This window comes from Neomonachus schauinslandi, chromosome 5 (genome assembly GCF_002201575.2).
Source record: "Neomonachus schauinslandi chromosome 5, ASM220157v2, whole genome shotgun sequence".
In the NCBI taxonomy this organism is placed as follows: domain Eukaryota; kingdom Metazoa; phylum Chordata; class Mammalia; order Carnivora; family Phocidae; genus Neomonachus; species Neomonachus schauinslandi.
In genome coordinates, this window is record NC_058407.1 from 37,997,824 (window position 1) to 38,014,942 (window position 17,119).

The 17,119-nt window shown below is 35.3% G+C and overlaps 1 protein-coding gene across 1 annotated transcript in view; it reads right to left on the bottom strand.

The window, feature by feature from the left end:
• PTPRQ (protein tyrosine phosphatase receptor type Q) overlaps positions 1-17,119 on the bottom strand; it is a 201,427-nt gene that overhangs the window by 48,141 nt on the left and 136,167 nt on the right. The window contains exons 30-34 of the mRNA XM_044914755.1: positions 16,307-16,373; positions 12,515-12,673; positions 11,729-11,951; positions 10,008-10,081; positions 241-340 (exon numbers count right to left, since the gene is read on the bottom strand). Of these exons, the coding sequence (XP_044770690.1) occupies positions 241-340; positions 10,008-10,081; positions 11,729-11,951; positions 12,515-12,673; positions 16,307-16,373 (623 nt within the window). The remainder of the gene's footprint in view (positions 1-240; positions 341-10,007; positions 10,082-11,728; positions 11,952-12,514; positions 12,674-16,306; positions 16,374-17,119) is intronic.

Here is a 17,119-nt window from a genome sequence, read left to right on the forward strand (position 1 = left end):
TTATTGTCCATTCTTCCTCAGCCTTGAGAGAGCAGCCGTTTTGTCATACTTGCTACTTCTGGACCCTTTAGAGTTCTTTAACCCCTTATAGTTGTTAACTATTTCTACTAGTTAGCAATTTTTTTAAATTAAATACTCCCCATTCAAGTGACTATTATTGTGGCTTCTGTCTCCTGATTGGACAATGACTGAATAATGTCTATAAAGCATCTTAGGAAAGTGAGTATAAATAAATCTTACCTTGCAAATGCAAAAATAGCTGTCCCAAGAAGAATGATCGAAAGGATACACAAAGTGACAGAGAGAATAATTTCTACAGTTCTTTCAGAAAGTCCTTCACCTGAAGAGGACAAAGAACATTATTATTGATTATTATTAGGAAATACTACTTGGGTCTCAAAACACAGAAAAATATTTTCTTGGAATGTTTCTCAAGAATGCTAAGAAAGTGTACATATATGTTTGTTCCCCTTCTTCTCCTAGATCTTCTAAATCGGGGCTCAGCCCTTGGACCTCTTCTTTTTTGCTATCTAAACTCACCACCTTAGTGAGCCCATGCAGTCTCGTGGTTTTAATTTTCATCTTAAATGATGACTACTTAATTGCTATCTATCGAACTCCAGACGTGAATATCCACTTGCTTACTAAATATCTTTATTTAGAACTGTAATTAAAATTTCAAAATCATATCCAAAGCTGAACTCCTATAATTCCTTCCTTTCAACTGCATCTTTCTACCTCTTAGTTAATGACAACTTCATTGATCTAGTTGCTCAGTCCAAAAACTCTGCAGTCATATTTGACTCTCTTTCTCTCATAGAACACATCCACAATCTCCTAGGAAATCTTGTTGCCTCTATCTTCAAGATACACATACTTCTCTTTAAAAGAAACTAGGGAATCTTAGAGAGATAGTAATTCCAAAGTGTGATTAGAAAACAAAAGGAATTTGGGACATCTAGAGGGGCCAGAGAGCTAAGAAGCTATCAAAGTCTAATGGTATGGAAAGAAGAAAGGATCATCTTGCAGAAGTTCCTACTGGTCAAAGAGGGAACAGCTTAAATTTTATGATGAATAAAAACTGAAATTGGTGGAAATAGATTCAATATATAAAAATCCACAAGTTCTAGTATTATTCAATGAAAGAGAAATAAAAAATATACAAACTTTTAATTTGTAAGCACTGGTTATAGCCAGACTGCCATTTTCTTATTTTAAAAATCTATACTTAAAGGGAAAAAATTAAGCAATTTTTCCTAGCTTTCTCATATGAACTGTATTTTATGAATTAAAAAAAAATAGTCTTACTCAAGGCAATAAAGCACTTCTTTAGAGGAGGGTTCCATTTAATAAGTGTGGAAGGACTAATACAATTAGAAATTAGTTTTTCACTCCTAATAAAATAATTGATTTAGGTAACAAGCATAAATCTATCCTCAATGATAAAAAGGAAGGTTGACAGGGAATCAGATATCAACAGGACACTAGACAATCATCCTACCGATTATTTGCTAGTTATAACAAGGGGGGAAAAAACCAACTTTCCAATGAAGGATCATGCTGTTATGACAACTAAAACTCACTGATCAATTTTAACATCATTGAAATGTGACAACCAGATGTTATATGCCTCCTGATGAGAGGTGTTTTAATCTAGGCAGCAACACCTGCAAAACACCCTTGCTGAAAATGTTAATTGTGAATATTCAAACCTTTAGATCTTATTTCTAATTTATAAGAAGTAGAAGAAGGAGGAAAAAAATTAAATCATACCAAGAGAAAGGAATCAAACAGATTCAGAATATGGGACCTCCTATAGAACAACTCATGTGTTTGCCTTAATGAATCTATGGCATAGGGGGAAAAAAGAGGAAGAATAAAAGAGAGTAAGAGACACAACAATAAAAATAATATATGAACCTCTTATTGGGGTCCTGATTCAGACATACTATGAAGGAAAAAAAAAACAGAAGATGATTTATATAGAGTATTATATAATATTAAGGATTTATCATTAATTTTATTTAACTGTGACAATAGAAATGTTCTTATTAGAGAAACATACTAAATAGTGGAATATAATGCTTTGTGTGATTTACTTTAAAATACTTCAGAAATAAAAGAACAAATGCATAAATAAAACAAATGTAACACAATGTTAAAAATTATTACATTTAATTAGTAAGTATTTGGGGGTTCATTATACTATTCAAAACTTTGTGGATGCTGTATTCATTTTTCATCCCCTTTGCTGCCAGGATCCTGAGCCAGGCCACCACCCTGTTTTGCATGAATTATTGTATAGACACCTAACAAGTCTTCTTGTAGTCACCCTTGTCCTCTTCCCATCTATTTTTAATAGCAGGAAGAGTAATCCTTTTTAAAATATTACCTTTCTACTTAAAATCCTCCTCATCTCTTACAGGGAAAAGCCAAAGTCCTTCCAATGGCCTCTGTGATCTGGTCCCTCATTAACTCTCTGACTCCCTGTTATCTCTCTGACTTCCCCTTCAATTTCCACCTTCCTCACTCCGCTGGAGCCAGACTGGCCTCCCTGTTGCTCTTGGAACATACCAGGTCATGGGGCATTTGCACCAGCTTCTCCCTGTGCTTGGAAAGGTATTTCTCTTGTGTATCTGTCTGAGTAGCCACTTCATAACCTTCAAGAGTTTGCTCAAATATCACCTTCTCAATGAAGCCCAAACGGACCAAATACACGTGTCCCTCCAAAATTCTTATGTTGACGCCCTAGCCTCTCAGTGTGACTGTATTTGGAATTAGGAAGTAACTAACATTAAATGAGGTCATAAGGGCTGGGCCCCAATCCAATAGACTTAGTATTCTTATAACAAGAGACACCAGAAAGCTAGCTCTCTCCCTCTGAGCACATGTACTGAGGAAAGGTCCTATGAGAACACAGCAAGAAGGAGGCCTTCTGCCAGCCAGGAAGAGAGCCCTCACCACATAACAAACTTACTGGAACTTGGGGTTCTTAGACTTCTAGCATCCAGAACTGTGAGCAAAATTTCTGTTGTTTAAGCCACACAGCCTATATGGTAATTTGTTATGCTAGACTAAGCAGACTAAGACATCATCCTATTTAAAATCAAAAGCTCCAACTTCCTCACTTCTGCCTTCCCCCTTCTACATCCTCTGCACTCCGTTCTAATTTTTTTCTCCATTGCTCTTATCAGACTTTAATATATCTTATAATAAATTTATTTATGATCCTCATTGTTCATTGTCTGTCCAGAATGTAAAGACAGGAGTCTTCGTTTTATTTAAAACTGTATTCCCCGTTCTGAGAATAATACCAGATACATAATAAATACTCAATAAATATTTGCTAAATTTACTAATGAATATAAATATTGGTTTTGAAATAGATACTAAAAATTTTCAGGTTGAAGATCAAGCATTGAAACAAATAAGAAATGCAAGATATTTATCATTTACTTAGAAACAACTATTATAATTGTAACCATTTTTAAGTTATATGAGTTATAATTTATAATTTTACTGTAAAAAGTACAAAAGTTAAGTGACAAAATAAAATAGATTAACTACCTGTATATCATGCAAGAATTAGTGTTTTATCTTTTTTCCCTGGGTTGGTGCTTATGAAATGTTAACAATAGGAAAGGGTTCCTATGGCTATTTTGCCTGGTTAGATTGGAATGAATACTGAATCTTAAAAATAGTTGCCAGAGTTTCATGGTTATCTAGATCTCCAGCTAAGTTTAGGAGACTATAAAGCAGCAATTAGCTCATACAGTATTTTAGATACCCCTTTTTTAAATATATTAACATGTGAATGACTTGTTTTATGAATTTTCACATGCTGACTCTAATTGGATGTGCATAGGAAAGGAAATACATGAAGATGAATAAAGAATGCTCTTTATCAGGTAATACTGAATCACTGGACCTTAGAACCCAGTGGGGGAAAAAAATGGTTTCATAGACCACAAAAAAATGTTTCAGATTAGATTACCATTTCAAAGCACTAGCCAAGTGAAGTGAGGAAATGACATACAATGTATTAATAAACAGTATATAATCCTTTTGGGTACATGTATTACAAATGTACTAGTAGGAAAGGACAAAGTGTACCATGACTGTCCAGTACAAACTCTGATTCACTGTTATGCATATACCCACAGAGAATTACCATCCAAAGTGAAGTCACTTCTCCAAATCCTTCCATAGAAAATGGAATTCTTTCACTTGAAAATATAAACATGATTCTCTCTGTAATAAGCAGAAGTAATTTCCTGACTAGACTTAAAGTCCTAAGAAAGGTCACATTAAATTATGTTTTATTTGCATAATAAAATGTACTGCTGTAATTAAGCAAACATAATTATAAAGCACTAAATTTCCTGTTTTTTGATTGAAATCTGATTTAAGCCAGTTTTATAACTCTAAGAAGAAGCTGAATTAAATGAGTTATAAAGCTCATAGGACATATCTGGCTCTTGATATAGATGTATGTCATGTGAAAGTTCTTCTAATATTATTATTAATCTTAAAAGAAAACAAGTTGTTATAACAGAACTTAAGTATAAGGATCTCTTCTTCTCTTTTGGACAATACTATTCATCCAGATATTCAAGTACTGAACAAAGAATTTATTAAAAGTCACTCAATTTCATAACTGAAGAAATGTAAGTTAAAACACACTAGGGGCACCTGGGTGGCTCAGTCAGTTAAGCGTCTGCCTGTGGCTCTGGTCCTGGGGTCCTGGGATCGAGCCCTGCATTGGCCTCCTTACTCAGCAGGGAGCCTGCTTCTCCCTCTCCCTCTGTTCTCCCCACACTGGTGTTCTTTCTCTCTCAAATAAATAAAATAAAATAAAATAAAATAAAATACCCTAGACATATTATTTTCATGCATCAGTTTGGCAAAATATTAAAAGTAGACAACAAACAGTGGTTTCCAGGGTGTAAGGAAACACTTATTCATTGCTAAAAAAAAAACAAAAAGAAATTTTTGTATCTTTATGTGCAAAAGTAGAGCATACTCATGTGTGAACGCTAATCTCCAAAAAGCTAAGAGGAAATGATGATAAGAAAACAGCTGGAAGTAATTAAAAATGTTGGGAAGAGAAAAGGGTACAGCAAGGATAGGAAGTCTGTGGGAGCAGAAAACTCACCAAGAGCAGTGCAACTGCAACCGACTCAGACACTGAGCGATTTCCAGGCAATGCGTACAGCGGTTACTAGCACAGCGCTGACTGGAGTCAGGCTGCCCGGATCTAAAAGCTGGTGCTGCCCTGTCCTAGTTCTGTAACCTCGGGCAAGTTGTTAAAAGACCCATCCTTCCGATTTCTTACCAATAAATTGAGGACACCCATAAATAGGGGGTTATGTTAATAGGGTTGTGAAGAATACGTGGGGTTATATATAAAAATATTCATAAAAGCCTTGGCACATGAATAATTCTCTTTATTGGGACGCCTGGGTGGCTCAGCTGGTTAAGCATCTGCCCTTGGCTCAGGTCATGATCCCAGAACCCTGCGATCAAGTCCCGCACTGCGGCGGGGGGGGGGTCCCTGTTCAGCGGGGAGCCTGCTTCTCCCTCTGCCTGCCACTCCCCCTGCTTATGTTCCCTCTCTCGCCATGTCTCTCTCTAACAAAATCTTTGGAAAAAAATAATAATTATCTTTATTAATAAACATTTCATATTTACTTGTCATTCATTCATCAGATTTAATCTTCCAGTTAGCTTATGAGGTAGGTATTATTATTTTCATTTTGGAAATAAGATTTCAGAAATTAATTTGTTAAAGTAACAAACCCAAGGTCACATAAATTCAATATATGCCCATACTGCCTGAAGTATGTCTGTCTGACTGCAAAGTTTATGAGGTTCAGCACCACATTACCACATTATTATAATTAATAATAATTAATATCATAAAACTTTCCTCATTCATCTGGTGTCTTGGTGGCAAGTGATCCTTTCAATGCAAAAAAAGAAAAAAAATACATAGCGACTCCCGATTTCTGTTTCTAAATGAGCATATTGGAACTTCTCATTGTTAGCACAGTAATTAAATGAGAAGTGTTATGACAAAAGAAAACAATCACAGAGTGCCTTTGCCATGGGGTTTAAGATTTCATCTTGTTCAGCTTTAATGAAGCCCGGTAAGGTGCAGAAAGCAGTGTCTGGTTTTCAAATCACAGGAATCCTCTATAATTAAACCTTGTAATCAAAACATTGCCTACGAGCAGTTTCCATAAACTGATGTGCCTAAAGAGGATTTTTAAAAAGAGTTTAAGAAGGATTCTTATGAGTTTTGTTAGTAAAAATGTTAATGCTCACTCTGAGTGAAAACAAAATAAGTTGTAGGTATTTCTTTAGGATTAAAATAATGCCATATGTCATTTCGCCTGTTTATTCCTACACGTCATAAAGATTTCCCTAAGTGCAAACTCCTCTTCCACACACTCATCCTTATTCAGCAAAGCCCTGCCTGGCCCCTTCTCACTTGTGCTTTTGTTAACCCTTTTCAATAAACTTAAACCTTTTAGTTGATTAGTCTACGGTGATTCTTTTGCCCCTAATTTTAACTTCAAAATAATAGTATCTGTAAGAGGCCCAACCACTATCAAAATGGTCTGTCTTAGAAATGTACACTCTATACTAACTTAAAAAGACAGCCTTGCAAAGACTCTTAAATCCTGAAGATTTTACTTAGCTTGGAGCTCACTGCCTGTGCTATGCTAAATACCAGTGAAGGAATGTATATCCACGGGTGGTTTGAGGACCTAGATGGGCTCTTCACTTCTTTCACTGAAGTCTGAGATCACATACACACATAAGTTCTCAGCAGGCTTGTGAGGAATGTTGGGAGCCTCTAGCCTGTTGCAAATGGTATCATCTATCCTAATACATGACATATTTGAGATAAACAAGGACTCAAACATCCATTGTAATATTCTGATGATGCCAGGGTAATTACATCAATGCATTTTATTATATGGTTGCTCCCATTCTCACAGCCATGAGACCATTCTTGCCGCTGACTAATGTAGAAATAATCAAGTTTATTTCCTTTTTGAGTCCTACTACTTCTTCCTTGGCAATGTTTGTTGTTTTACCCCCCAAAACTCTTATGACTCCATGGTCTTTTATTAATGTCAAATCATGGACCAGGGCCATTTCTGGAGTGTACTTTTTGGTGCCTGACCCATCAAGCTGAATCTGATATCCACAGAACTGTAAGATCCAATCTCCAGGTAAAATGTGAGGACAGAAATTGATGGTAGTAAATCCATTAACCAGCTAGATGACTGAGCTACTTTTCCAGACATTGAGGAATTCTGCTCCAATGGTCCATTCCATACTCCAAAGCTGCACATCTCATTTCACCACAACTCAGGGTGGCACTTCTAATTATTTTCTCCACTCCTGCCTGTCATGGTTTCACTAACTATAAATAACTATCTTGAGAGCAGAACTCCATGTGGTCAATCCAGAATAAGACTATAGTGCCATTATTTATCAGAAGACAGTCCATGGAAGAAAATCTAAGGGACATAAGGCTGCCCTTATGTCCCTGGTCTACAAATAATATATGAACTCTGAAAAATTAGATCATAGATTTATGGGACCCTTCCTTGTAACTACCTCTTACCAACCCAATGGCTTTCTACCTTATATGTTGAATCTACGTTTCACCAGTGCTTAATTTTGACCAGATCCTATGCTCTGTGCTTTGTTCCACATTTTGCATCCCCTTTAGACTCCTGCTGTTACCAGGGCACACAAACATTAGTACCTGGTTGACTGGGGTGGGGATAGTCATGATTTCAAAGAAGGAACCAGAGAACTGATGGTGTATTTCTGCTACTTTCTAGAATTAATTATTTTATTCCACTGAATTGGCTGTGAGAGTAAGGAAGAAAAAGAAGAACATTGCTGAGGAGCACCTTGAGACCACCTGCAGCCAAAGTTCTACTTGAGGCCCACCCTCAGCCAGAGGGAAGACATTTGGCAGAATGTGAGGAATCACATCCCTGCACATCATGGTTTCTGATGCTTGTCTTTCCCCTTTTTTCATTCCTATTACCCTGGATGTTGTAACTTCGTCTCTCAGAGAACTGACATAATGTACTCTCACATCAATAATCTGCATGAAACCAGCAATCTGTGAGAGACATAAGCACACAAGAAAATTACACAGCAAGGCAACATCTTTAGCTCTGCTCCTACAAAATGTCATCTCCATTAGATATATGAGCTATCCACTTTGTCTGTGTCTCTTATCTTGCATCAGTAAACACACCAGGATCACCATTTTGCTGTGGTAAATAGTTTCTGAATGCTTAACCTAAAGGAAATAATGTTGGTGCCATCAAGACATTTACTTCACTGTGGTGGGGTCAGGGTGTGATCAACTCACCTATCAAATGACGAAATACTCCACACCATTTCAAAACCACAAGTCTAGTCAGCCAATTGTAAAATGATTGAATTACTGGGTACAATTAATTAATTAAACCACTGGTGTTGTGGAATAAGACAACAGAGCCAAAGATTTCATGTTATTCCTCTATAACATCTATGTAGCAAACCATGAGCCCCTTTATTTCTTCAAGATTGAAAATTTCCTTAACTAAGTAGAGGTTGCAGAAACTGACTCATTAGATAATTAATCTTCCACAACCAGAGGAGAATTTCTAACTGAGAATAATGGAAAAATCTATCTTCTTCCAGCCACAACTCCCACTGAAATCTGTTGCGTCTCACATTATACTGTGGATCTGAACGGCACACAAAGGTCCACATTCTCAGAGCTTGATACAGAGAAAACTGGAAGCTGCAATGTACTTAGAGAAATCCTAGGGAAATAATTTCTCCCAAAAAAGTATATTTCTAAGATCTTTGATTATAACCTATCCCAAAAGAAGTGATTAAGTATTTAAAATTTTACTAACTATAAAATATTAGTATCTTTACATATGCTATTTTATTTAAATCTTCAAGGTGGACACTCTCACTGCCATTTTCTAAATAGGAAACTGAGGTCTATAGAAATTATTTTCTCAAGTGGCAGAGTCAAGTTTTGAATCCAGGTCTAAATCCTGTATTGTACTGGAATGGTTATGGAATCTGTGCTAGATTGTTGAGCCACTTAATTAGTTAATCTGGGTTTTGGTTTCCTCATCTATAAAATGGAGCTAACAGCACCTAACAGCTTCTCTCCATCTCAGCACTATTGGCATTATGCACTAAATAATTCTTTGCTGAAAAGATTGTCCTATGCTACATAGGATGCTCAGGAACCTCCCTGGCCTCTGCCCACTAAATGCCAGTAGCTTGGCCCCATAATTGTGACAACCAAATATGGCTACAGACATTGCTACATATTCCCTGGAGAGTAAAATCACTCTGGTTGAGAACTACTGGTATCAATTAAAAGACAGTTGTGAAGAGTCCATCAGTCACTATATACAAAGAGTCTAGAAGATGATGATGGTAAAGATGGAGGAGAAGGAGGTGGAAGAAAACACTTGCTTTGGACTAAATTGTACTTATGGTTTATTCAGGCCTGATTGGGTGGGTATAATTGAAAAAACTCACTTAAGACTTGATTAGAAAGAAAATAAAATTTTTAAAAGTTGGTAAGTTTCTAGTTTTTAAGATTATTTCAGGAAAATTTCCATAAACCTTTTTCTTTTTTATTAGGTAAAAATGTTTTACATATAAGATTATATATTAAACATCCAAGTAAATATTTGCTTAGTATAATGTTAGTACACATCAGCATAGAACTAATACTATCTTGAAATCTATGTCCAGATTTGAATAGATGGAACATCCATCACTTAAAAGAATATCACAAATAGTATTTTTTCCTTTGTCAGGCTAATTAACCCTGAAATGAATTTATACTTGAGAACATTCAGTCACGGATTAATATATTTACTAATGAATGTTACAACTATGATTAGCATGTTGAGATTATCAATGAAATTAAATTGCAGAATATATCTTACCTAAAGTCTTAACAGGATCAGAATAATCAGAATCAGTAAATTGTCCCATAATATTTGTGGCTCTAAATTTAAATCTATGAAATAAAAAAAATAAAAACCAAAAATTTGCATGATATATGACTTTTTTCTATGAATAATTTAACAAATAGCAATGAAAAATACACATTTTTATTCAAGAGAAAGTGTATTTATGAGATGTAAACTTGGAAATCAATTGCCATCAGAACAATATGTCTTATCTTTATGGGAGATGAATAATTATCCTGCACATAAGAGAGTAATTAAAAGTTTGGCCAGACTCATGAGTAGTCAGCAGGTTAAACAGATGAAGTAGATTACATTCCTCCTAGATTTATTTGGATGAAATTATTTCATGTCTGTGTGAAAGTGTGTTACACAAACATACTTTACAAATAGAAAGTTTAATAACTGTTATACCTCAACTACTTTTGAAAATACCAATGACCTAGATTTAGAATGGTCATACAGAACTTAGTTTGTTCACGTTAGCAAAATGCTTCTTAATTCTGTGTGTGCCCAGAGTATTTTCACTTTCTATGTTTTTATGACATAAGAAACAGAAAATGGTTACAGAATGGGTGATTTTAACATCTTCAGAGATAACTGAAATTTACCTTATTTAAAAATTATAGGCATCTAAGTATTTTAAAGTACAAAACCAACTTACATTAATAAGTTTCAGTTTATAATTTAATCTCTACTCTTCTCAAATTCTTACGACTTTATTGATTATATGAAGAGTCTGTGTTGGAAAAATATGCAAAATAAATAATATTTGAATAAATATTAAATTTTGTGGTATAACATTTTCATAACTGCCTATTATGATAACTAAATTTCAGGCAATAGCTTAGTAACCAAAGTAGCTGTACTTATTAATAGATGATAGAGCATTCTATTTTTTCAAATGCCTGACTTCTTTATTTTTCTAATGTTAGCTTAGAATGTTTATGAAGAATTTAATAATGCTTTAACTAGCAGGCAAACATGAAATTAGCTGCATTTTCCAAATTTGGTAGTAAAAATTATATTTCGGAAATTAAATAATTTAAGATTAAAAAATTATAGTCTTATGACAAAAATAACACAATCAATTTAACAGGAGACAAGTGATTAATTTAGCAAAGCATTTAATAAAGCCAGAATATCAGCAGTGGTATTTAATACATTAGATTATCATGATCTACAAAATTACAAATATTAAAGTGAATTATAAATATTTCAGTCACTAATTGAGAGGTTTAATAATACAAAGAGGAGAAAATTATTGCTATAACTCTGGTAAACTGAAGTTGTCGTCAACTAAAAGACTAGGATAGTGTTTCTAAAAACCCATAAATTAGCATGTGTTGCAAAATAATGAGTGAAAAGCACAAAATATTATGTTAGTCACATTATCCTTTACAGAAAGAATTCAATTCTCCTACCCATGTTCTCCAGTTACATGTTTTTCATATTGTCCTTATGTCACTTATCATATCAAAACATAATTACTTTTAAGCTTGCCTACTTTCCCTATAGAACTGTACTTTTAGGGAATGTAAGGACAATGTCTTGTTGATCTTTACCATGTATCAGGTCATGATACATAATGGATGCCTCACGCTTATTGGAAAGATGAAAGGATGGGTAGATGGATGAATAAAAGATGTCGCCTTGCTTGCTACCACGATGCATTAGTAAACATCAACTATACTTACAAGTATTGCTTTTTTGGTTTCAGAGGTCCATTGCAAATTCTGTCTTCACTGCCAGGAATCATGCATGCATTATCAGCACCAATGATGTAGATTTCTTCATTGCCACTGAACTTTGCCTTTCCTTCCGTACACGGGGGATTAGGAAAGCCTTCGTTTGTAAAATACGGCCTTGGTTTATTAAAATATGCATCATACCACTTTGTTACATTTCCATCATGCTGAGCTATTTTCAGAAAAAAAGGATAAAATTACAAGTAATATATGAAGATATTTTCACATTTCTGAAGAGCATTTGTATAATTACATGAGGAAAATCTGGATGCAACATCTTTAACTCTGTGAACCACCAGGGATGATTCAGCTGATCTACCTGGATAAACAGGGAACCCTATCTTGCCCCAACACACATGATTCTTTAGGCTTTATTGTGGAGGATGACTTCTCAGAGACAGAAAGAACATCTCTTGGTCAAGGATAACTCTCCTGTTCATACCTCCAAAGAAGCTATCAAGACTCTATCTTGTCAAAATCAAGCAATCCAACCAGTATATGGAATGAATAAATAAATCACATATTTTAACTATGGCTTGTCTTATTTTAGTCAAGTATTTTAGGTATAAATTAATGATTAGTATAATTAATGATAATATTAACACTGTATTAAGCTCAACAGTTGTGTGATAATGGGTAGTCAACCTTATATTACTAATTTTGAACTGAAACTTCTTTAGCATTCAACAATTCATACTCTACAATTTAACAAGGTAAATTGACAGTTGATGATACCCCCTGCTTCTGTTACAAGCACTTGTACATTTTTAATTGGTCCATGATCATCATTGTAGTAACATATTGGCATTCTGATTGTAATTGTTGTTGAAGTCACAAGCAGTTTTCCTGTGGCATCATAAATAGGGGTTGGTTTGGATTTTGGTCGTGCTGGAGCTTTAAACAAAGAAGAAATATCACTGCAATTGATTTTTTGTTTCTGAAGAGAAGAAAAAAATTTTAAATTCTCATTTCATGCAGGTGATTTATAGATAAAATGATGACAAACAAGTAACAAATGAAACAGTTTTGTTTGACTACAACAGATGTTTAGCAATTATTATCTCTTGATGCTTTAATTATGTATTTCATACTGGCTTGAGATAATGGGGCCCAGGTGTGATTTTTAGGTGTCTGACTCCTCTTCACATATTAAAAAATTCAAATTATATATGCTCTCACACCATATAATTTTTGTAAGTGTATTAAATCATACTAATATTTTAGTGGGTTTTTTCTTTTACTTCCTTTAGCTGATTCATCAATTTCTATTCTAGTCATAATAGCATCCCTCCCACAGTTCATCCATGCCAAACATTTGGATGATATACTCCCATATTTTTCCCCATGTTCACACAACCATACAAAATACATAAAGTCATACATAATGGATTATTCTCACTGCTTGATTTTTTTTTTAAAGATTTTATTTATTTATTTGAGAGAGAGAGAATGAGAGACAGAGAGCATGAGAGGGAGGAAGGTCAGAGGGAGAAGCAGACTCCCTGCCAAGCAGGGAGCCCGATGCGGGACTCGATCCTGGGACTCCAGGATCATGACCTGAGCTGAAGGCAGTCGCTTAACCAACTGAGCCACCCAGGCGCCCTCCCTGCTTGATTTTTTAATGGGGCCATATTATGTATTATAATCACTCCACATTTTGCTTTTTTCACTTAAATGACTTATATAAGTCTTTCCAAGTCACCAAGTATGGGGCTAACTCATTCTTCTTAGTGACTATGTTGTATAGATCATGGTGTGACAACATCATATTTATTCAATCATTCAGCCAGTAATGGGAATTCTAGGAACTTTTCCTTTTGGTTTTGAACATGTGCTGCAATAACCAGCCTTATATATTTAGCCTTATGTACTAATCTTTTTATTTGTATGGAATAGATTTCCAAGAACAGAATTTCTGGAACAAAAGATATACATATTTTTAACTTTAATAGATATTACCAGAATAATTTCTGAAAGTGCCACAATAATTCACATTTTACTGCCAATGCATACAAATATCTCCAAAATCAGTAACTGTAGGAGCTCTGCTTGTTTCATCTCATCTCATTGCTATATGCATATACCAGCTGTTTGAAGCACAGCAAGTTGCTTAACCAAACTTCAATTTCCATATTTATTAAATTTTTTTAAAAGCCTCTCAATAATGCCATAAAATTGGCAATACCATTTCCATTTTATAGATGAGGAAATGGCCTTATGTCACATAGCTGTAAAAGGGAAATATCAAGATTTGAATCAAATCTTTTTGGCTTGATCCTTTAGCTCACTCCTCTGAGATGTAAAGGCTATAGTAATATTAGATGTGTAGGAAGTTTATTGGAGGAAATATCCATGAAGAGTCAAGGAACAGGGAACAGGAGTAGGTGGCAAGAGCCTTCAGAGCACAGATCATAGGTCTAATACCTGCATGAGAGAAGAAGAAAGGAAGCATTCAGCAAGAAGATCCTCAGATTTCAGGGAGTTCTGAGAAACTTTCAGCCAGGCCACTGAGGAGTTCCCAAGAAAAGGTTTCCATTTAGAGGAATCTGGCACTGGATATGATTACCCAAGTGTATATTATGTGTCAAATGCAAATTTAATGAGACTACTATTAATTCAATGTCACTCCATGTTACCAAAAACAATCATGCATATTACTGGAGAAAAGTATTTCTCTGGCACCTCACCACTGCCAACAGTACTCAGATATTTTTTTCTAGACAACTGATTATGAGTCTATCTGTCCTCTCTAAGGAGTGGAAAGTCAGAACTAACCATCTCTACCTGGGGTTGATCAAAGCAATAGACATAACAAGTTTTGCTAAAGAATTAATATAATGCGGGGCGCCTGGGTGGCTCAGTTGGTTAAGCGACTGCCTTCGGCTCAGGTCATGATCCTGGAGTCCCGGGATCGAGTCCCGCGTCGGGCTCCCTGCTCAGCGGGGGGTCTGCTTCTCCCTCTGACCCTCCTCCCTCTCATTTTCTCTGTCTCTCATTCTCTCTGTCTCAAATAAATAAATAAAATCTTAAAAAAAAAAGAATTAATATAATGCATCTATTGTTACCCGCACACTTACCTGTCTGCCACTGAATAACAAAAAGAAATTAAGATGGTATGACATAAGTTCTTCTTGATGAAGTCATTTGGTAAAACAGCTGATGTTTCGGGCGCCTGGGTGGCTCAGTTGGTTAAGCGACTGCCTTCGGCTCAGGTCATGATCCCGGAGTCCCAGGATCGAGTCCCGCATCGGGCTCCCTGCTCGGCAGGGAGTCTGCTTCTCCCTCTGACCCTCCCCCCTCTCATGTACTCGCTCTCTCTCATTCTCTCTCTCTCAAATAAATAAATAAAATCTTTAAAAAAAAAAACAGCTGATGTTTCTGAAGAGCTTATGCATTTGCACATTCCAAGTAGTTTGGAATTGAAAGCAACTCTTAATACTTTTAAATAATATTACAATTATATAAACTACCATTGATGAAAAGATAAAACTTATCAGCTTCATCTTACAGTGAATATTTCTTATTCTTAATAATACTAGTTTCTAGGCACTGTCCTAAGGGTTTTTCAAAGATTATCTCTTTTAATCTTCACAACAATCTGGGAGGTAGGAACTAGCATTATCTGCATTTTACAAGCTTACAGAGGTTAAGACACTTGCCTAACGTCAAGCAGATATCAAGTGGCCAATCCAGGGTTCAATCTCAGCAGTTTGACCCTAGACTCAGTCTAGAGCTAGCACATTTGATCACTCTGCTCTGCTGTGCTTACCAAAGACTAAGAAAAGTTACTTTTTGCTTCAGAAAGAGAAGTGTTCTACTAAAGGTCCAAACGCTTCAGTTTTTAAATCTCTCTGCAGGTTTTATTATAGATTTTTAGAGAGATAGCACAATTGGATATATGTTTTCAGTCAGGAAGAGGAAGTATCCCGAATGACTGGCTAGCCCTAAATTCTTCTTAACAATCTTTTTTGGTTTTCATGGATTGTTTTGTGTGAGCAAGGCAGCCTTCAATTTTAATTATATTTTCTATACACAATACCTGTCAGAATAATGAATTGATAGATCTACTTTATAGTCAGAATCATAAAGTTGAATATATGGTAGTTCAGTAAACACTATCTGATTAGCTAAAAAGAATTTTACTTTCGAGATAAAGATCAGTCAAGGAATTTAATTATAACTAGTCAAACTCTAGCCATGGGTGTTTTTAACAATGAATTTTCAATAAAATTACAAAACATAATAACAGACTATAAAATTTGTCTCAGAAAACTTTAAATTTAGAGGGAAAGAAATATAAGATAAATAGCAGGTGGGCATTCTCTTTAAGATGGTAATTTGTATTATTATTTAGACATTTTAAGTATAGCTTTAATAAGCAGGCTTTATTACTTAATGTATGCTTATTATTGCATATGCATCATTTAAAAGCTTGACTACATTCTTAACTCTAATAATAGAATTCAATTATAATTACTCTTTGATTAAGACAACAGTATTTCACAGAAAGGCAGCTCATGTATGTACCTTTAATGTCCATGGTTATTCTCATCTGAACCTTTGGCCCTGCACCAGCACTATTAATTGCATAAACCTAAAAGAAAAAGAGAAACATCTTGTTACTATTTTTATTATGGTCATATGTAATTTTAAAATGATTCTACTTTGGGGCACCTGTGTGCCTCAGTCGTTAAGCATCTGACTTCGGCTCAGGTCATGATCCCAGGGTCCTGGGATCGAGCCCCGCATCGGGCTCCCTGCTACGCAGGAAGCCTGCTTCTCCCTCTCCCACTCCCCCTGCTTGTGTTCCCTCTCTTGCTGTCATTCTCTCTGCGTCAAATAAAATCTTTAAAAATAAAATAAAATAAAATGATTCTACTTTTAAAAATAACTGCATATAGCCTATTTATTACATTTTCCTTGCACTTACTCAAATGAATACAATATGTGTAGGAAGAACATTAATAGTAAAGTAGTTCTTAAAATTGATCTTAAGTACAAAGTCCTGACAACAAAGGCTGAGTGACTTAAACAGCCCTATCATAGTGACCAGGAAAGGATGTGGCTTCAATTTGAACCCGTAGGAGGAGCAGACACAGAAAAGCCACTATGTCTACACTCCTTCATCTACTCTCACATCTGCTCCTTCCCTCTGTAGCTAGGTAACTCTGGCTTTCTTTAAATCCATATTCAAGAGCCTCTTTTTTTCTCTTCTCTGAAATGAAATCCTATTCCTTCAACCTCCTTGTTTTCCTGTATTAAATCATCCCTCTGAAAGCTGGCCTTTATGCCCTTCTTCACCCCTGCCCCAAAGTATCTGACGCTATAACCTGCATAATG